This window comes from Oncorhynchus gorbuscha, linkage group LG02 (genome assembly GCF_021184085.1).
Source record: "Oncorhynchus gorbuscha isolate QuinsamMale2020 ecotype Even-year linkage group LG02, OgorEven_v1.0, whole genome shotgun sequence".
Lineage (NCBI taxonomy): Eukaryota > Metazoa > Chordata > Actinopteri > Salmoniformes > Salmonidae > Oncorhynchus > Oncorhynchus gorbuscha.
The window spans coordinates 74,123,274-74,144,744 of NC_060174.1; the positions used below are offsets into that span (position 1 = coordinate 74,123,274).

General features: G+C 49.1%; 1 protein-coding gene across 2 annotated transcripts in view; it reads left to right on the plus strand.

Annotated features, from left to right (window-relative positions):
• The window catches only part of LOC124009216 (Down syndrome cell adhesion molecule-like protein 1 homolog), a 177,175-nt gene extending 156,268 nt beyond the window's left edge, over positions 1-20,907 (plus strand). Inside the window, exons 18-33 of one of the 2 annotated variants that reach the window (XM_046320786.1) lie at positions 1,732-1,917; positions 2,352-2,507; positions 10,345-10,484; positions 11,643-11,796; positions 12,890-13,007; positions 13,164-13,327; positions 14,198-14,296; positions 14,756-14,944; positions 15,169-15,456; positions 16,987-17,142; positions 17,338-17,368; positions 17,587-17,705; positions 17,952-18,104; positions 18,289-18,489; positions 18,667-18,984; positions 19,094-20,907. In XM_046320786.1, coding sequence (XP_046176742.1) covers positions 1,732-1,917; positions 2,352-2,507; positions 10,345-10,484; positions 11,643-11,796; positions 12,890-13,007; positions 13,164-13,327; positions 14,198-14,296; positions 14,756-14,944; positions 15,169-15,456; positions 16,987-17,142; positions 17,338-17,368; positions 17,587-17,705; positions 17,952-18,104; positions 18,289-18,489; positions 18,667-18,984; positions 19,094-19,530 — 2,909 coding nt within the window. In that variant the 3' untranslated portion in view covers positions 19,531-20,907. The remainder of the gene's footprint in view (positions 1-1,731; positions 1,918-2,351; positions 2,508-10,344; positions 10,485-11,642; positions 11,797-12,889; positions 13,008-13,163; positions 13,328-14,197; positions 14,297-14,755; positions 14,945-15,168; positions 15,457-16,986; positions 17,143-17,337; positions 17,369-17,586; positions 17,706-17,951; positions 18,105-18,288; positions 18,490-18,666; positions 18,985-19,093) is intronic. The other variant, XM_046320796.1, reaches the window with a different exon arrangement.
• Positions 20,908-21,471: the final 564 nt, after the last annotated feature.

The following is a 21,471-nucleotide window of genomic DNA, read 5'->3' on the forward strand; positions in this document are numbered from 1 at the left end:
CAGTCCAGTCTGCATCTCATCAACATCCTTCATGTTGACCCTTATCCTCTGTCTGCATCTCATCAACATCCTTCATGTTAACCCTTATCCTCTGTCTGCATCTCATCAACATCCTTCATGTTGACCCTTATCCTCTGTCTGCATCTCATCAACATCCTTCATGTTAACCCTTATCCTCCGACTGCATCTCATCAACATCCTTCATGTTAACCCTTATCCTCTGTCTGCATCTCATCAACATCCTTCATGTTAACCCTTATCCTCCAGTCTGCATCTCATCAACATCCTTCATGTTGACCCTTATCCTCCGACTGCATCTCATCAACATCCTTCATGTTGACCCTTATCCTCTGTCTGCATCTCATCAACATCCTTCATGTTAACCCTTATCCTCTGTCTGCATCTCATCAACATCCTTCATGTTAACCCTTATCATCCGTCTGCATCTCATCAACATCCTTCATGTTAACCCTTATCCTCCGTCTGCATCTCATCAACATCCCTCATGTTAACCCTTATCCTCCGTCTGCATCTCATCAACATCCTTCATGTTGACCTCAGTCCAGTCTGCATCTCATCAACATCCTTCATGTTAACCCTTATCCTCCGTCTGCATCTCATCAACATCCTTCATGTTAACCCTTATCCTCGTTCTGCATCTCATCAACATCCTTCATGTTGACCCTTATCCTCTGTCTGCATCTCATCAACATCCTTCATGTTAACCCTTATCCTCTGTCTGCATCTCATCAACATCCTTCATGTTGACCCTTATCCTCTGTCTGCATCTCATCAACATCCTTCATGTTGACCCTTATCAGTCCAGTCTGCATCTCATCAACGTCCTTCATGTTGACCCTTATCCTCTGTCTGCATCTCATCAACATCCATCATGTTAACCCTTATCCTCTGTCTGCATCTCATCAACGTCCTTCATGTTGACCCTTATCCGTCCAGTCTGCATCTCATCAACATCCTTCATGTTGACCCTTATCCTCTGTCTGCATCTCATCAACATCCTTCATGTTGACCCTTATCCTCTGTCTGCATCTCATCAACGTCCTTCATGTTGACCCTTATCAGTCCAGTCTGCATCTCATCAACATCCTTCATGTTGACCCTTATCCTCTGTCTGCATTTCATCAACATCCTTCATGTTGACCCTTATCCTCCGTCTGCATCTCATCAACATCCTTCATGTTAACCCTTATCAGTCCAGTCTGCATCTCATCAACATCCTTCATGTTGACCCTTATCCTCTGTCTGCATCTCATCAACATCCTTCATGTTAACCCTTATCCTCTGTCTGCATCTCATCACCATCCTTCATGTTAACCCTTATCAGTCCAGTCTGCCCTGTTATATGCTACTGTGTATCCCTCTGTCCCTTCATCCTTACTATTATTATTTAACCTTTATTTAACAAGGCAAGTCAGGTAAGAACACATTCTTATTTACAATGACGGCTATACCTGCCTCTCCCTCTCTCTCTCTCTCTCTCTCTCTCTCTCTCTCTCTCTCTCTCTCTCTCTCTCTCTCTCTCTCTGTCATCCCTCACTTTCTACATCTGTTCCTCTCCCCGTTGCAGTGATTGAAAGTTGAAGATTGGAATAAATAGTATTTTTTTGCAATTACTATCATTTCTGTCCTATTAGTCAGAGATAGCTGTGTTCAATAACATACACTATAGCCCTCTGTGATGTTAACCTATGACCTTTCTCCTACCCCCAGTGCCCAGCCAGCCACCCCAGAACGTGCGGGCCATCTCAGTGACGTCAGACGAGGCGGTGATCACATGGGCGGAGCCCCCGCGTCTGACGCTGCATGGCGTGCTGAAGGGCTACCGCGTGGTGTTCTGGTCCCTCTTCCCTGACGGAGGTGGGTGCTGTGGGGGCCAGGCACAGGGGCCGATGCAGAGTAATTATCACGACTATCATTCTAACTAAACCCCAAACCCATGCCTCCACCTGTCTGTCTGATGTCAAACACTCTAACTGTGCTCCCCACCTGTCTGTCTCTGTGTGTGGTAACCCTTAACTCACACCCCTCTCCTCATCTGGCTCCTAACCCTTCACACACCCCATTCCCAATCTGTCTTTGGTTTACCTGGAATTAAAAATATATAGTTGTTTACCTTCCCTAACCTGTATTGTCCTCCCAATTTGTGCACTTGAGATTCATGAGCAATCAAGGCTTACTTTCTCTCTTCTATCACTTTCTCTTTCATTCTTTCTTTCTTTCTTTCTCTCTCTCTCTCTCTCTCTCTCTCTCTCTCTCTCTCTCTCTCTCTCTCTCTCTCTCTCTCTCTCTCTCTCTCTCTCTCCCCCCCTCTCTCTCTATCTCTCTGTCAGAATGGGGAGAGATGCAGAACATCACTACAACTCGTGAGCAGGTGGAGCTGAGAGGGCTGGAGAAGTTCACTAACTACAGTGTCCAGGTGCTGGCCTACACACAGGCTGGGGACGGGGTCAGGAGCAATGTCCTGTACATCCAAACCCGCGAGGACCGTGAGTACACACACACGTGCACTTGCGTGGACACACACATCTACACACACTTATACAGTACATATACTTCCCCTGACTTTAACCCATACAGATGTAAGATCTTAATTTGAGCCAGTTTTCTACAGCAGGAAAATAATCCTGCAGCAACAGGAAATGTGAATTGTTATGGTGGATTATAATTAAATTAATAGACATTTTTGTAGGGGTTGATCCATTTTTCATAAGGGAAAATCAAATCTGAAATTTCAAAGCAGAAATGACAAACTTCAGAAGCCTTTTTAAACCTGAAATACACCAGAGATAGTCAGAGCCACAGTCCCACTGAGATGCTGACTGCATGGAAGGGAGGAGAAGCTCAGCGGGGAGTTACGTGTGTGTGGGGGGGGTGTAGAGGAGGATGTCAGGGTTTATCTCAAACCCATGACTAAAGTTAATTTGTGTAGTGAGACCCCATTACCAGTGCTAATGAGAATTAAGAAGCTTTGGGCCCATGGCTGAGGGCTCGTAACTAGAGATAGGGGGATAGAAGAGGAGGGGTAAAGGGAGAAGCAAAATGGGGGAGAGGAGGGGTACTGCTCCCCATCACCAAGCCCTGCAGCCAACCAGCCAACCACCCAGGCGGCCAACCAGCCAACCACCCAGGCAGCCAACCACCCAGGCAGCCAGGCAGCCAACCAGCCAGGCAGCCAACCAGCCAGGCAGCCAACCAGCCAGGCAGCCAACCAGCCAGGCGGCCAACCAGCCATGCAGCCAACCAGCCAACCAGGCAGGCAGCCAACCAGCCAGGCAGCCAACCAGCTAACCAGCCAGGCAGCCAACCACCCAGGCAGCCAACCAGCCAACCAGCCAGGCAGCCAACCAGCCAGGCAGCCAACCAGCCAGGCGGCCAACCAGCCATGCAGCCAACCAGCCAACCAGGCAGGCAGCCAACCAGCCAATCAGCCAGGCAGCCAACCAGCCAGGCAGCCAACCAGCTAACCAGCCAGGCAGCCAACCACCCAGGCAGCCAACCAGCCAGGCAGCCAACCAGCCAGGCAGTCAACCAGCCAACGAGCCAGGCAGCCAACCAGCCAACCAGCCAGGCAGCCAACCAGCCAACCAGCGAACCAGCCAACCAGCCAACCAGCCAGGCCCAGGGATTAACTCCTCCTGGATTAGAGATCATTCATTTAGTGCTTACACCATTGGAGGCGGGATTACAGGCCGATCCCTGTCCCGTTCACTCCCCTAAACAGAAGGAGAAGCGGAGAGGAGAGAGAAAGGAGGGAGTGAGGGAGAGGTGGCACAGCTGGGCCTGTCTGGCTGAGGGGGAAAGATATGAAATATGAAAATAAATAAGAAATGGGAAGATGAATGTTCCTGTCTCTGAAGGGTTATGTTAGATGTGGTTGTCCTTCTCTCTGAAGGGTTATGTTAGATGTGGTAGTCCCTCTCTCTGAAGGGTTATGTTAGATGTGGTTGTCCCTCTCTCTGAAGGGTCATGTTAGATGTGGTTGTCCTTCTCTCTGAAGGGTTATGTTAGATGTAGTTGTCCCTGTCTCTGAAGGGTTATGTTAGATGTGGTTGTCCTTCTCTCTGAAGGGTCATGTTAGATGTAGTTGTCCCTCTCTCTGAAGGGTCATGTTAGATGTGGTTGTCCTCTCTGAAGGGTTATGTTAGATGTGGTTGTCCCTGTCTCTGAAGGGTTATGTTAGATGTGGTTGTCCCTGTGTCTGAAGGGTTATGTTAGATGTGGTTGTCCCTGTCTCTGAAGGGTTATGTTAGATGTGGTTGTCCCTGTCTCTGAAGGGTTATGTTAGATGTGGTTGTCCCTGTGTCTGAAGGGTTATGTTAGATGTAGTTGTCCCTGTCTCTGAAGGGTTATGTTAGATGTAGTTGTCCCTGTCTCTGAAGGGTTATGTTAGATGTGGTTGTCCTTCTCTCTGAAGGGTTATGTTAGATGTGGTTGTCCCTGTCTCTGAAGGGTTATGTTAGATGTAGTTGTCCCTGTCTCTGAAGGGTTATGTTAGATGTAGTTGTCCCTGTCTCTGAAGGGTCATGTTAGATGTGGTTGTCCCTGTCTCTGAAGGGTTATGTTAGATGTGGTTGTCCCTGTCTCTGAAGGGTCATGTTAGATGTGGTTGTCCTTCTCTCTGAAGGGTCATGTTAGATGTGGTTGTCCCTGTCTCTGAAGGGTCATGTTAGATGTGGTTGTCCTTCTCTCTGAAGGGTCATGTTAGATGTGGTTGTCCCTGTCTCTGAAGGGTTATGTTAGATGTGGTTGTCCCTGTCTCTGAAGGGTCATCTCTGAAGGGTCATGTTAGATGTGGTTGTCCTTCTCTCTGAAGGGTCATGTTAGATGTGGTTGTCCTTCTCTCTGAAGGGTCATGTTAGATGTGGTTGTCCCTGTCTCTGAAGGGTCATGTTAGATGTGGTTGTCCTTCTCTCTGAAGGGTCATGTTAGATGTGGTTGTCCCTGTCTCTGAAGGGTTATGTTAGATGTGGTTGTCCTTCTCTCTGAAGGGTCATGTTAGATGTGGTTGTTCTTCTCTCTGAAGGGTCATGTTAGATGTGGTTGTCCTTCTCTCTGAAGGGTTATGTTAGATGTGGTTGTCCCTGTGTCTGAAGGGTTATGTTAGATGTAGTTGTCCCTGTGTCTGAAGGGTTGTGTTAGATGTGGTTGTCCCTGTCTCTGAAGGGTTATGTTAGATGTAGTTGTCCCTGTCTCTGAAGGGTTATGTTAGATGTAGTTGTCCCTGTCTCTGAAGGGTTATGTTAGATGTAGTTGTCCCTGTCTCTGAAGGGTTATGTTAGTTCGATGTGGTAGTCCCTCTCTCTGAAGGGTTATGTTAGATGTGGTTGTCCTTCTCTCTGAAGGGTTATGTTAGATGTGGTTGTCCCTCTCTCTGAAGGGTTATGTTAGATGTGGTTGTCCTTCTCTCTGAAGGGTTATGTTAGATGTGGTTGTCCTTCTCTCTGAAGGGTTATGTTAGATGGTTGTCCCTGTTCTGAAGGGTCCCTGTCTCTGAAGGGTCATGTTAGATGTGGTTGTCCTTCTCTGAAGGGTCTGAAGGGTTATGTTAGATGTGGTTGTCCTTCTCTCTGAAGGGTCATGTTAGATGTGGTTGTCCTTCTCTCTGAAGGGTCATGTTAGATGTGGTTGTCCTTCTCTCTGAAGGGTCATGTTAGATGTGGTTGTCCCTCTCTCTGAAGGGTCATGTTAGATGTGGTTGTCCTTCTCTCTGAAGGGTCATGTTAGATGTGGTTGTCCTTCTCTCTGAAGGGTTATGTTAGATGTGGTTGTCCTTCTCTCTGAAGGGTTATGTTAGATGTGGTTGTCCTTCTCTCTGAAGGGTTATGTTAGATGTGGTTGTCCCTGTCTCTGAAGGGTCATGTTAGATGTGGTTGTCCTTCTCTCTGAAGGGTTATGTTAGATGTGGTTGTCCTTCTCTCTGAAGGGTTATGTTAGATGTGGTTGTCCTTCTCTCTGAAGGGTCATGTTAGATGTGGTTGTCCCTCTCTCTGAAGGGTCATGTTAGATGTGGTTGTCCTTCTCTCTGAAGGGTCATGTTAGATGTGGTTGTCCCTGTCTCTGAAGGGTCATGTTAGATGTGGTTGTCCTTCTCTCTGAAGGGTCATGTTAGATGTAGTTGTCCCTGTCTCTGAAGGGTTATTTTAGATGTGGTTGTCCCTGTGTCTGAAGGGTTGTGTTAGATGTGGTTGTCCCTCTCTCTGAAGGGTTATGTTAGATGTGGTTGTCCCTCTCTCTGAAGGGTCATGTTAGATGTGGTTGTCCTTCTCTCTGAAGGGTCATGTTAGATGTGGTTGTCCTTCTCTCTGAAGGGTCATGTTAGATGTGGTTGTCCCTGTCTCTGAAGGGTTATGTTAGATGTGGTTGTCCCTCTCTCTGAAGGGTCATGTTAGATGTGGTTGTCCTTCTCTCTGAAGGGTCATGTTAGATGTGGTTGTCCTTCTCTCTGAAGGGTCATGTTAGATGTGGTTGTCCCTGTCTCTGAAGGGTTATGTTAGATGTGGTTGTCCCTCTCTCTGAAGGGTTATGTTAGATGTGGTTGTCCCTGTCTCTGAAGGGTTATGTTAGATGTAGTTGTCCCTGTCTCTGAAGGGTTATTTTAGATGTGGTTGTCCCTCTCTCTGAAGGGTTATGTTAGATGTGGTTGTCCCTGTCTCTGAAGGGTTATGTTAGATGTGGTTGTCCCTCTCTCTGAAGGGTTATGTTAGATGTGGTTGTCCCTCTCTCTGAAGGGTTATGTTAGATGTGGTTGTCCTTCTCTCTGAAGGGTTATGTTAGATGTGGTTGTCCTTCTCTCTGAAGGGTCATGTTAGATGTGGTTGTCCTTCTCTCTGAAGGGTTATGTTAGATGTGGTTGTCCTTCTCTCTGAAGGGTCATGTTAGATGTGGTTGTCCTTCTCTCTGAAGGGTCATGTTAGATGTGGTTGTCCTTCTCTCTGAAGGGTCATGTTAGATGTAGTTGTCCCTGTCTCTGAAGGGTTATTTTAGATGTGGTTGTCCCTGTGTCTGAAGGGTTGTGTTAGATGTGGTTGTCCCTCTCTCTGAAGGGTCATGTTAGATGTAGTTGTCCCTGTCTCTGAAGGGTTATGTTAGATGTGGTTGTCCTTCTCTCTGAAGGGTTATGTTAGATGTGGTTGTCCTTCTCTCTGAAGGGTTATGTTAGATGTGGTTGTCCTTCTCTCTGAAGGGTTATGTTAGATGTGGTTGTCCTTCTCTCTGAAGGGTTATGTTAGATGTGGTTGTCCTTCTCTCTGAAGGGTTATGTTAGATGTGGTTGTCCTTCTCTCTGAAGGGTCATGTTAGATGTGGTTGTCCTTCTCTCTGAAGGGTTATGTTAGATGTGGTTGTCCTTCTCTCTGAAGGGTTATGTTAGATGTGGTTGTCCTTCTCTCTGAAGGGTTATGTTAGATGTGGTTGTCCCTGTCTCTGAAGGGTTATGTTAGATGTGGTTGTCCTTCTCTCTGAAGGGTTATGTTAGATGTGGTTGTCCTTCTCTCTGAAGGGTTATGTTAGATGTGGTTGTCCTTCTCTCTGAAGGGTCATGTTAGATGTGGTTGTCCTTCTCTTAGATGTGGTTGTCCTTGAAGGGTTATGTTAGATGTGGTTGTCCCTGTCTCTGAAGGGTTATGTTAGATGTGGTTGTCCTTCTCTCTGAAGGGTTATGTTAGATGTGGTTGTCTCTGTCTCTGAAGGGTTATGTTAGATGTGGTTGTCCTTCTCTCTGAAGGGTCATGTTAGATGTGGTTGTTCTTCTCTCTGAAGGGTTATGTTAGATGTGGTTGTCCTTCTCTCTGAAGGGTTATGTTAGATGTGGTTGTCCTTCTCTCTGAAGGGTCATGTTAGATGTGGTTGTCCCTCTCTCTGAAGGGTTATATTAGATGTGGTTGGGCTACATAGCCATGGTTATGGTCATGGTTAGAATGAGTTGTTCTGTAGGTTACTATACTGTATATGACTCCTTATCATTGGGTTGTTCTGACAGTGGATCAGACAGACTGGACACGGGCAGATTTTGAGAAGCAGTTGGACCTTAACTACAGATTCTGACATGGAGGGCCAGTTCTGATAATGATGCTTTTCTCCTGTAAAAACCCTGTCCCATCTCCCCCTGGGGCTGCCCTTTACCCACCTCCCACCTCCCACCTCCCTCTCCTCCCTCTCTCATGTCCCTGGTGTCGTTCCTGACATTATCTGCAGGTTGAGATGGAGCCCCAAGGGATGGAGGGGGCCCAGGAAGAGCAGGATTACTGAGGGGAGCAGGCTGTCCTGGGTGGGATAGAGAGGGGAGAGGGGGTCCTGTATCTCTCAAACAGTCTCACTATAATCCATAAAGGATCCAGCAGAGTCAAGTGCAGCAGGCACAGAATGCTACTGATGTCTATCTAGGGTTGGATGTGTCCTTATTAATCTGTGTGCTCTAGGTCCTACAGTACGGTACAGTACATGGAAGAAGGTCTAGTGTAGTCGAGCCTCGCAATATTCATTTCAGCCCAGTCCCTCGTATCCCAGGGAGACCCACGTCTTTCTATCTGATGAAGTGAGCAGTATTCTGAGAGTAATGTCCTGAAGACAGTATGTGTAGACAGTATGTGTAGACAGTACGTGTAGACAGTACGTGTAGACAGTATGTGTAGACAGTACGTGTAGACAGTATGTGTAGACAGTATGTGTGGACAGTACTTGTAGACAGTATGTGTAGACAGTATGTGTAGACAGTATGTGTAGACAGTACGTGTAGACAGTACGTGTAGACAGTATGTGTGGACAGTACTTGTAGACAGTATGTGTACACAGTATGTGTAGACAGTATGTGTAGACAGTACGTGTAGACAGTACGTGTAGACAGTATGTGTAGACAGTACGTGTAGACAGTATGTGTAGACAGTATGTGTAGACAGTATGTGTAGACAGTACGTGTAGACAGTATGTGTAGACAGTACGTGTAGACAGTACGTGTAGACAGTATGTGTAGACAGTATGTGTAGACAGTACGTGTAGACAGTATGTGTAGACAGTACGTGTAGACAGTACGTGTAGACAGTATGTGTAGACAGTACTTGTAGACAGTATGTGTAGACAGTATGTGTAGACAGTATGTGTAGACAGTACGTGTAGACAGTACGTGTAGACAGTATGTGTAGACAGTATGTGTAGACAGTACGTGTAGACAGTATGTGTAGACAGTATGTGTAGACAGTACGTGTAGACAGTACGTGTAGACAGTATGTGTAGACAGTACGTGTAGACAGTACGTGTAGACAGTATGTGTAGACAGTACTTGTAGACAGTATGTGTAGACAGTATGTGTAGACAGTACGTGTAGACAGTATGTGTAGACAGTATGTGTAGACAGTACGTGTAGACAGTACGTGTAGACAGTACGTGTAGACAGTACGTGTAGACAGTATGTGTGGACAGTACTTGTAGACAGTATGTGTAGACAGTATGTGTAGACAGTATGTGTAGACAGTACGTGTAGACAGTATGTGTAGACAGTATGTGTGGACAGTACTTGTAGACAGTATGTGTAGACAGTATGTGTAGACAGTATGTGTAGACAGTATGTGTAGACAGTACGTGTAGACAGTATGTGTAGACAGTATGTTTAGACAGTATGTGTAGACAGTATGTGTAGACAGTAGGAGGCTTTATGTGTGTTGATGACTGATAGTAGTAAGGCTCTTTAGGCGTCTCAGTGAGCCAGTCAAGTGGCCATGCAGTGAGTGGAGGATCAGCCTGATGTGTGTTAATCTGTTTAGGGGTTAGAGAGTTAGACTGCAGGGTGTCATGGCAGGCCAGAGCACAGCAGACGGAGCAGAGCAGCTCCGCTGACCAGTGTCTGAGGTAGCATATGTCACCGCTGACCCTGGTCTGGCCCCGCCCCTCCCCAGCTGACCTCCAAGTTATCTCAGAGCAGTTTACAGCACAAGATAAGATTGGCAATCTGCGAACAACCCTGCTCACTTAAACCCTCTGTTATAGAAACACTTCTGAGATTTTGAAGTCAGATGAAGTTGTGGATACCATTTTTATGTCTCTGTGTCCAATGTGAAGGAAGTTAGAGGTCGTTTTGCGAACCAATCCTAACTTACATTAGCACAATGACTGGAAGCTAGTTCATCTGACTCTGGGGAGGCAGATAAATCCCCAAGTATCCCTTTAACACACACACACATGCATGGAAACACACCCACACCCGTGTTTCCTTGAACATGGCTTTAGTACACACACACACACACGCACACACACGCACGCGCGCACGCACGCGCACACACACACACACTTACACAACCCTGCTGACCTGTCTATCTGTTGTGAACTCTCCAGTCCCAGGTCCTCCAGCTGGTATCAAAGCTGTGCCCTCATCTCCCAGCAGTGTGGTCGTGTCCTGGCTACCCCCCCATAAACCCAATGGTGTCATCCGCAAGTACACCATCTACTGCTCCAGCCCAGGCTCCGGACAGCCGGTAAGTACCACTGAGAGGGGAGAGTGTAGGATGGGGGAGGCGCAGTTACAGGTATTGGAGAGGCAGATAATTAAGGTCCTAACGACAAAACATGATGTGAATGCATGATATAGCACTTGATAGATAATTCATTAGTAACCATCACTCAGTGTGTGTGTGTGTGTGTGTGTGTGTGTGTGTGTGTGTGTGTGTGTGTGTGTGTGTGTGTGTGTGTGTGTGTGTGTGTGTGTGTGTGTGTGTGTGTGTGTGTGTGTGTGTGTGTGTGTGTGTGTGTGTGTGTGTGTGTGTGTGTGTTCGGGTGTGTCTCACTCTCTCTCTCACTGTGTTTGCTCCGTCACTTTATTTCCTGGCCCCCCCCAGATGAACAGATGTGGTTGTCTTGGCAACGTGATGAGACGTAGATATGCAAATGAAGTGGAGAACAAGCTCCCACATGCACACTGCAGCATCAGGAGCTCTCACACACAGGCCTGCACTAAGTGATGCAGATTTCACACAGATTTCACACTATGCTCACACACACACATACACATATACATTAAAATCCTGCTATCATGGAAGAATCCCACTTTCTTATCATTCACAAATCCTCACCCTCTCTCTCTCTCTGCATGAGTACCATGTGAATGAGTATGGAGGAGGGAGGGAGGGTATCCGTCACACTGAGATGATAGTGCTTTTGTTCCTCTTTTCATTATGTCCCCGTATCGCTCCCTGAATCACCACGACACTGCTGCCTCCACACTGGAGGAATGTTCTAATGTTCCTGTTACTCACCCCCCCAGAGCCCCACATTCACCCCTTCTCCCTTCTTCTCTCTATCCCTCTGTCATACCCACCCTGCTCTCCAGCAAGCCTGGGTAGAGGCTGAGATAGGGAGGGAGAGAGAAAGAGAGTACAAGGTAAATGAGGCAAATGGAAAAAGAGGTGAAGATGGGTATTGAGTGGTGAACAGATGAGGGAGGTGGGGCATGTGTGTGTGTACGTGCCTACATACATGCATGAGTTATAGTCCTTAGTTCTAACCCTCTTTGAAGCCATCTGAGCTGTCCCTCATGCCATTAGACCATAGATGCCAAGCTGCCCCTCCAGAGTGCTACCGTACCATGGTATCATACAATGTTAGTAATCTAACCGCTATCTCTCTCTCTCCCCCAGGCTCCCAGTGAGTATGAGACCAACCCAGAGATGTTGTTCTACAGGATCACCCATCTGACCCGCGGTAAACAGTACCTCATCTGGGCCGCCGCTGTGACAACCGCTGGCCGCGGCAACATCAGCGAAAAGGTCACCGTGGAGCCTGCTGGGAAAGGTAAGGGAGAAGGGGATGAGGGGTAATAGAGGGGGGGTGGAGGGATTTTTCTAAAGGTTATTAAGAGAACTAAAAAAAGAGGAATAAGTATTGCAGAAATACACAGAGGGATTTAATCTGTCTCTCTCTACCTTTCTTCTCTCTTCTCTTCCCCAATCTCACTATCTCTCCCATTCTCTTCTTCTCTGTCTCTGTCTCTGTCTCGGTCTCTCTCTCTTTCTCTCTCTCTCTCTCTTTCTTTCTTTCTTTCTTTCTTTCTTTCTCTCTTTCTTTCTTTCTTTCTTTCTTTCTTACTTTCTTACTCTCTCTCTCTCTCTCTCTCTCTCTCTCTCTCTCTCTCTCTCTCTCTCTCTCCTCTCTCTCTCTCTCTCTCTCTCTTTCTCTCTCTCTCTCTGTCTCTCTCTCTCTCTCTCTCTCTCTCTCTCTCTCTCTCTCTCTCTCTCTCTCTCTCTCTCTCTCTCTCTCTCTCTCTCTCTCTCTCTCTCTCTCTCTGTCTCTCGCTCTCTCTCTCTCTCTCTCTCTCTCTCTCTCTCTCTCTCTCTCTCTCTCTCTCTCTTCTCTTTCTTTCTTTTTCTTTCTTTCTTTCTTTTCTCTCTCTATCTCTCTCTCTCTCTCTCTCTCTCTCTCTCTCTCTCTCTCTCTCTCTCTCTCTCTCTCTGTCCTATTGACTGACAGCTGTAGTATTGATTGAGGGCTGGCGGTGTAGCAGGAAACACTGTTGTTAATTATGTGGTGATGAACAGGGGAGGGGGGGAGAGACAGGAATCAATACAAGGGAGAATCTATGGAGTATAGATAGACAGAGAGAGATGGAGGGCTGGGAGGAGGAAAGGGGGGGGGAACTCCAGCACTCTGCTCTCATAACAGTGGGTAAAAGGCTACCCTCCAGGCTAACCTACTCAATACCAAGCTCACTCAGCAAACACTAGAGACAAACGCTTACACATCAGAAAATAGAGCAGGGAAGTTAGACTGTGAGGGATGTGTTTGTCTGGCTGTGAGTGTGCCTGGGTGTGTGTCTGTGTAAGTGTGTGCATGTGCGGTGTTGTGTGTGTGTGATACCCAGTTTAAGCTGTGTACCCTGTGTCTGCAGCCCCAGCTAAGATCCTGTCGTTCGGGGGCACAGTGACCACTCCCTGGATGAAGGAGATCCGTTTGCCTTGCAGCTCAGTGGGAGAACCCACCCCCACCTTCAAATGGACCAAAGACAGGTCAGAACTCTCCCAACTCGTCCTTAATAGGAGCAAAGTGGGAACTTTAGACTTGATGCCAATGCTGAATTTGGTCGGGGTTAAGACTACCAGACCGGTGTTTAGCTTGATGTATTATGATAAGTCTAACTGTGATCCTCAATGTGTGTATATCAGTGAGTACACGGCTATTCCTGTGACTGTGGACGGACAGCGTCAGATCCTGTCCAATGGTACTCTAGTGCTACGGTCCGTCAAAGCTGAGGATTCTGGGTACTACACGTGCACGGCCACCAACACGCTGGGCTTTGACACCATCATTGTCAACCTGCTGGTGCAAGGTGAGCTGGGATACGCTGGGCTAATGTGTGTATGGTTGTGGGGACATCTGAGTACCTTTTGGGATTGTCTCAGATTGTCTTCTCTGTGTTCCTCTGACTGTGTGTCTGTATCGTCCCTCTGGTCTGTCTATCTGGTATCTCTGGTCTGTCTATCTGGTATCTCTATCTGGTCTCTCTGGTCTCTCTATCTGGTCTCTCTGGTCTCTCTATCTGGTTCCTCTATCTGGTCTCTCTGGTCTCTCTATCTGGTCTCTCTGATCTCTCTATCTGGTCTCTCTGGTCTCTCTGGTCTGTCTATCTGGTCTCTCTGGTATCTCTGGTCTCTCTATCTGGTCTCTCTGTTTTTTCTATCTGGTATCTCTGGTCTCTCTATCTGGTATCTCTGGTTTCTCTATCTGGTCTCTCTGGTCTGTCTATCTGGTATCTCTGGTTTCTCTATCTGGTCTCTCTGTTTTTTCTATCTGGTATCTCTGGTCTCTCTATCTGGTATCTCTGGTTTCTCTATCTGGTCTCTCTGGTCTGTCTATCTGGTATCTCTGGTTTCTCTATCTGGTATCTCTGGTCTCTCTATCTGGTATCTCTGGTCTGTCTATCTGGTATATCTGGTGTCTCTATCTGGTATCTCTGGTTTGTCTATCTGGTATCTCTGGTCTGTCTATCTGGTATCTCTGCTTTCTCTATCTCTCTTGTCTCTCTATCTGATATCTCTGGTCTCTCTATCTGGTCTCTCAGGTCTCTCTATCTGGTCTCTCTGGTCTCTCTATCTGGTTCCTCTGGTCTCTCTACCTGCTCACTGTAAGTGTGTGCTGTTTGTGCCTGGTCTATGTGATGCTGATTGGCTCTTACTGTGTGATCGCTCTGTATGTCCAGTTCCTCCAGACCAGCCCCGTCTGACCGTCTCCACCACCTCTACCTCTTCCATCACCCTGGCCTGGATACCTGGGGACAACGGAGGCAGCTCCATTAGAGGTACTCCCCTCCACTCCCTCCACCTGGGCCTTAGTAAATCAGGATCAGTCTGAGGAGAGTTCTTTAGCTGCTGTATCTCACTGTCTGCAAAAAAATATCAATAACGTCAATATACCTTTTTGTGTATTTGTGTGATTTTGTCCTAATGTCCACTCCTAATGTCTGCCCAATTTGTAAGTCGCTCTGGATAAGAGCGTCTGCTAAATGACTTAAATGTAAATGTAAATGTCATACTCACAGCAGCAGAATGTATCACAGAGGAGTTTCTAAATCCTTTATATCCCCCCCTGGTGTTAAAGGGGTGTAACAGCAGTTAGAGTTGACCTGATTTTGCCTGGGATTATGCTCTAATTGACAGACATGTACAGTATTTCATTGTTATTAAAATTGTGTCTTTGTGTATTTAGCAGAAGTGAAGGTTTAATGAAATCTGTGGTGTCTGTCCCTGTGTGTCCTCAGGTTTTGTCCTGCAGTACTCGGTAGACAACACAGAGGAGTGGAGGGATGTGTTCATTACCTCCACTGAGCGTTCCTTCAGGCTGGACAACCTGCGCTGTGGCACCTGGTACAAGGTCAAACTGGCAGCCAAGAACAGTGTGGGTTCAGGACGCATCTCTGAGATCATCGAGGCCAAGACGCACGGACGAGGTGAGGGGAAAGGAAGGATCGTGAGGGGAGGAGGGAAGGAGAAAGAGGAGAGGGAGAGGGGGTAGAGGAGGAAAGATCGGAAAGAGGGACATTTTAAAACGGCATGACTTATATTTTACCTCACATCATGTGTTGCACATAAACCACATCAACACTCTCAACACAGTGGCTTCAATACTCCCAGTCTGACAGTCTATCCCCCTGTCTCTCCTCTTGCCCTGCAGAGCCTGCGTTCAACAAGGAGCAGCCCCTGCTCACCCACATCAACTCCACCCACGCGGGGCTCAACCTGCAGGGCTGGACCAGCGGAGGCTGCCCCATCACCACTCTGCTGCTGGACTTCCGGCCCAAGGGCACGTGGGCCTGGCAGAGCCTGAAGGCCAATGCCACAGCCCAGCTCTTCCTCAGCGAGCTGCGGGAGGCCACCTGGTACGAACTGAAGATGAAGGCCTGCAACAGTGCCGGCTGTGGGAACCAGAGCTCCCAGTTCGCCACCACAGACTACGATGGCAGTGAGTCACTTCCTGCTTCTACTAGATACTTGCTCTCACTTCCTGTTTTTACATTTACATGACATTCTAGCAGACTCTCTTATTCAAAGCGACTCACAGTCATCAAAGAGAAGGGAAAGGGAGGGAGGGAGGACGAAAGGAAGGAAGAAAGGAAGGAAGGAAGGAAGGAAGGAAGGAAGCCAAAACCCACGGACGAGAGAGGAAGGGAGGAAGAAAAGTAGAGAGGGTGAAGTAGAATCTGAGTGGGCATGAAAGTAGTAATGAAAACAGTCCTTTAATCTACCCTCTGACCCCCTTCCCATCCCTCTCTCTGTCCCTCTGACCCCCTTCCAATCCCTCTCTCTGTCCCTCTGACCCCCTTCCCATCCCTCTCTCTGTCCCTCTGACCCCCTTCCCCTCCCTCTCTCTGTCCCTCTGACCCCTTCCCTCCCTCTCTCTGTTTCTCTGACCCCCTTCCCATCCCTCTCTCTGTCCCTCTGACCCCCTTCCCCTCCCTCTCTCTGTCCCTCTGACCCCCTTCCCATCCCTCTCTCTGTCCCTCTGACCCCCTTCCCCTCCCTCTCTCTGTCCCTCTGACCCCCTTCCCCTCCCCCTCTCTGTCCCTCTCACCCCTTCCCCTCCCTCCCTCTCTCTGTCCCTCTGACCCCCTTCCCATCCCTCTCTCTGTCCCTCTGACCCCCTTCCCATCCCTCTCTCTGTCCCTCTGACCCCCTTCCCCTCCCTCTCTCTGTCCCTCTGACCCCCTTCCCCCCCCCTCTCTGTCCCTCTCACCCCTTCCCCTCCCTCCCTCTCTCTGTCCCTCTGACCCCCTTCCCCTCCCTCTCTCTGTCCCTCTCACCCCTTCCCCTCCCTCTCTCTGTCCTTCTGACCCCCTTCCCCTCCCTCTCTCCCTCTCTCTGTCCTTCTGACCCCCTTCCCCTCCCTCTCTCTGTCCCTCTCACCCCTTCCCCTCCCTCTCTCTGTCCCTCTGACCCCCTTCCCCTCCCTCTCTCTGTCCCTCTGACCCCCTTCCCCTCCCTCTCTCTGTCCCTCTCACCCCTTACCCTCCCTCTCTCTGTCCCTCTGACCCCCTTACCCTCCCTCTCTCTGGCCCTCTGACCCCCTTCCCCTCCCTCTCTCTGTCCCTCTGACCCCCTTCCCCTGCCTCTCTCTGTCCCTCTCACCCCTTCCCCTCCCTCTCTCTGTCCCTCTGACCCCCTTCCCCTCCCTCTCTCTGTCCCTCTGACCCCCTTCCCCTCCCTCTCTCTGTCCCTCTCACCCCTTCCCCTCCCTCTCTCTGTTCCCCTGACCCCCTTCCCCTCCCTCTCTCTGTCCCTCTGACCCCCTTCCCCTCCCTCTCTCTGTCCCTCGGACCCCCTTCCCCTCCCTCTCTCTGTCCCTCTCACCCCTTCCCTTCCCTCTCTCTGTCCCTCTGACCCCCTTCCCCTCCCTCTCTCTGTCCTTCTGACCCCCTTCCCCTCCCTCTCTTTGTTCCTCTGACCCCCTTCCCCTCTCTCTCTCTGTCCCTCTCACCCCTTCTCCTCCTCCCAGGTACCATCCCTCCTATAAACTCGGCCCAGGAGGACAGAGACGATGTGAAGAAGCTGTTCTCCATAGGCTCTCCTGTCATCCTGGTCACCCTGGGCGTCGCCCTGCTCTTCATCATCCGCAAGAAACGCAAGGAGAAGAGACTGAAACGACTCAGAGGTGAGAGACATAGTCAAGGAAGGAGAAAGAGAAGGAAATAAGGGAGAGGGGAGAAACAGAGAGGGAGAGAAATAATTGCTTGGTGGGGGCGAGTAAGTATCTCAGAAGCACTAAAGGTAACAGGTCAAAACAGTTGACCTAATCCACATGATGATCCATCATATCTAGTAACGATATTTGTGTTTGTTTTCACAGATGCTAAGAGCCTTGCAGAGATGCTTATCAGGCAAGGATAATACACTTGATTGATTGATTGGTGCCTGTGGTTGTGGATGCATCATATTCCAGTGGACCTTGATGGATATTTGAATACACATATCAGTCCCAGTAAACTCTGTTAAAGTATCACCAATATACCCCAGTTCTATATGTACTGTATGTAAGTACTGCTGATGTGACAGTGGATCCAGTCTAAGAATGTTTCTGGTTTTGTGTGTTGAGCAGTAAGAACAACCGCAGCATGGACACCCCAGTGAAGGGTCCTCCCCAGGGCCCCCGGCTCCACATCGACATACCCCGTGTCCAGCTGCTCATTGAGGACAAGGAGGGGATCAAACAGATAGGTCAGTATGGACACACTGCAGCCAATCAGATTGATCAGACAGAATATCGTCCAATTAGATAGCCTGCAGTTACAGTACACTAACTAACATATTATATATAAACTATTATTCTCAAATACATATTGATAGAGTGTGATTTACAATCAGCCGATGAGGAGAACATCTGACAAGGGAGATGAATTGTGTATCACAGATATTTTTGCACAACGGTCATAATATATTTTCCTCATCCCCTGCCTCCAATAGGTGAGGACAAGGCAGCGGCCCCAGTGACGGACAGCGAGTTCAGCCAATCAGTGAATCCACAGAGCTTCTGCACGGGCGTGTCTCTGCACCACCCCGCCCTCATCCAGAACACAGGGCCATTGATTGACATGTCAGACATCCGCCCTGGAACCAGTGAGTACTTCACATACAGTAGGATGTGCATAGAATGGACAGATGTCTTATTACAGTGTAATGTGTAGAAGTTAACTGGATCTGACACCCAAAGTGGTTATAAAGCACCATTAATGTTGTACATGCTGATTAGAACTGATATGAATAGCATCCTCTCACCGTCCTCCTCCTATCCTCCCCTCAGACCCAGTGTCGAGGAAGAGTGTGAAGTCGGCCCACAGCTCCAGGAACCGTTACTCCAGCCAGTGGACCTTGAGCAGGCCGGGCCAGAGCCAATCAACAGCCTCTGCAAGAACTCTGACCTCTGACTGGCGCACCATGGGCTCTCACGGCATCACCGCCACCGAGAGTGACAGCTACAGCGCCAGCCTGTCGCAGGACACTGGTGGGTACCGCCCAGCCCTGGCAACAACGCCATTAAGACCCATCATTAACACATCTATCTTTTACATCCCCAAACCAGACCTGTAGGATACCTTGAAAGACCTACTGACACATCTGTACTGTATGCAAACGTCATATTGTATTATTTAATATAGTATCTCATGTATTGTTTCTCCAGATAAGGGTCGTAACAGCATGGTGTCCACAGAGAGTGCGTCGTCTACGTACGAGGAGCTGGCACGGGCCTACGAACACGCCAAACTGGAGGAGCACCTGCAGCATGCCAAGATCACTATCACAGAATGTTTCATCTCCGACAGCTCCTCTGATCAGATGACCACTGGCACCAACGACCCGGCTGACAGCATGACATCACTCAGCACGCCGTCCGAAACAGGCCTCTGTCGCTTCACCGCCTCGCCACCCAAACCCCAAGATTATGACCGCGGCAGACCTACCAATGTGGCCGTGCCCATCCCCCACCGCGCCAACAAGAGTGAGTACAGAGAGCCACCCTGACTGGCACAGTGGCACCATATTATACTGTGCCACAGGCTGTACATCTCAACATGCCCTCCCTCTCTCTGTTCTGTCCTCATTACTAGGTGAATTCTGCAACCTCCCACTCTACATGAAGACAGACCCTTTCTTCAGGAAACAGGCAGAACTGCATGACCCGTGTCCTGCTGTACCGCCCCGGGAGGCCTCCATCCGCAGCCTGGCACAGCGGGCGTACCACACCCAGGGCCGTCACATGACTCTGGACCCGTCCAAGCAGCAGGCCCTGACGCTGGGAAACTCTGGGCTGGCCAGCCTGGGTGTGAGCTCAGGTACTGCCACCCTGCCCCAGAGGACTCTCACTATGCCCAGCTCCAACCCTGCAGCCACAGCCTCCACCTCCAGCACCAGCAGTAATCCCACTGGCTCCAGCACCAAGATGGGGGGCTCCAGAGACTCACTGCTAGAGAACAGCTCCTCAGCGTTGGGTAGACTGCAGAAGCAAGGGGTCGGGGCCTACTCCAAGTCTTACACACTGGTGTAGCTACTAGCCCCCCTTCTCTCTCTCAAAGACTATACACTCCTGTCTGGCCCGGCCCCACACCAGTGTTCTACACATCAGGTCAGGGTGGGTATGTAGTGCAGTGCAGTGCAGCAGGTGTCCCCAGCTAACAGCTAACTACTGTAACAGCTAATTACCCAGTAGCGTGAGTAGTCTTAATTCTGACCTTGGGTTCTGCCTCCCAGGAATGACCAGAGACCATTGTAACCTGCCTGATTCATGCTCACCTGGACCTGTATAAAACAAACTACTATCTACTGACTACCAGTTAGCCTGCTGCCATGCTAGCATGCTGCTCAGTATCCGGGGACGTATCCATACACACTCACACACACACACACACACACACACACACACACACACACACACACACACACACACACACACACACACACACACACACACACACACACACACACACACACACACACACACACACACACACACACACACACACACACACACACACACACACACAGAGGAAGAGCTGGAGCTGGAGCTGTTCTCCAAGGTCATTTCAAACCAATTGAGTATTACTGAGGAGCTGAACGGTGAAAGCTCACTGCTCGTGCTGATGAAGTCAATGATAGCAGAGGAGTCTGGGCTAAAAGCAGTGTTGATTACACACACATACATTATGCTGCCCTCCATGGTTTGAGCAGAAGTTCCTGCAGGACTTCCAGTTTTATCTACTCTGGTCTTGTCTCTCTCTCTATGTCTCCACGTCCAGTCTCACTCTCCATCGGCAGTTACTCTCTCACTCTCTATGTCTCCACGTCCAGTCTCACTCTCCATCGGCAGTTACTCTCTCACTCTCTATGTCTCCACGTCCAGTCTCACTCTCCATCGGCAGTTACTCTCTCACTCTCTATGTCTCCACGTCCAGTCTCACTCTCCATCGGCAGTTACTCTCTCACTCTCTATGTCTCCACGTCCAGTCTCACTCTCCATCGGCAGTTACTCTCTCACTCTCTATGTCTCCACGTCCAGTCTCACTCTCCATCGGCAGTTACTCTCTCACTCTCTATGTCTCCACGTCCAGTCTCACTCTCCATCGGCAGTTACTCTCTCACTCTCTATGTCTCCACGTCCAGTCTCACTCTCCATCGGCAGTTACTCTCTCACTCTCTATGTCTCCACGTCCAGTCTCACTCTCCATCGGCAGTTACTCTCTCACTCTCTATGTCTCCACGTCCAGTCTCACTCTCCATCGGCAGTTACTCTCTCACTCTCTATGTCTCCACGTCCAGTCTCACTCTCCATCGGTAGTTACTCTCTCACTCTCTATGTCTCCACGTCCAGTCTCACTCTCCATCGGTAGTTACTCTCTCACTCTCTATGTCTCCACGTCCAGTCTCACTCTCCATCGGTAGTTACTCTCTCACTCTCTGTCTCCACGTCCAGTCTCACTCTCCATCGGTAGTTACTCTCTCACTCTCTATGTCTCCACGTCCAGTCTCACTCTCTATGTCTCCACGTCCAGTCTCACTCTCTATGTCTCCACGTCCAGTCTCTCTCTCTATGTCTCCACATCCAGTCTCACTCTCCATCGGCAGTTACTCTCTCTCTCTCTATGTCTCCACGTCCAGTCTCACTCTCCATCGGCAGTTACTCTCTCTCTCTCTATGTCTCCACGTCCAGTCTCACTCTCCATCGGCAGTTACTCTCTCTCTCTCTATGTCTCCACGTCCAGTCTCACTCTCCATCGGCAGTTACTCTCTCACTCTCTATGTCTCCACGTCCAGTCTCACTCTCCATCGGCAGTTACTCTCTCACTCTCTATGTCTCCACGTCCAGTCTCACTCTCTGTCTCCACGTCCAGTCTCACTCTCCATCGGTAGTTACTCTCTCACTCTCTATGTCTCCACGTCCAGTCTCACTCTCCATCGGCAGTTACTCTCTCACTCTCTATGTCTCCACGTC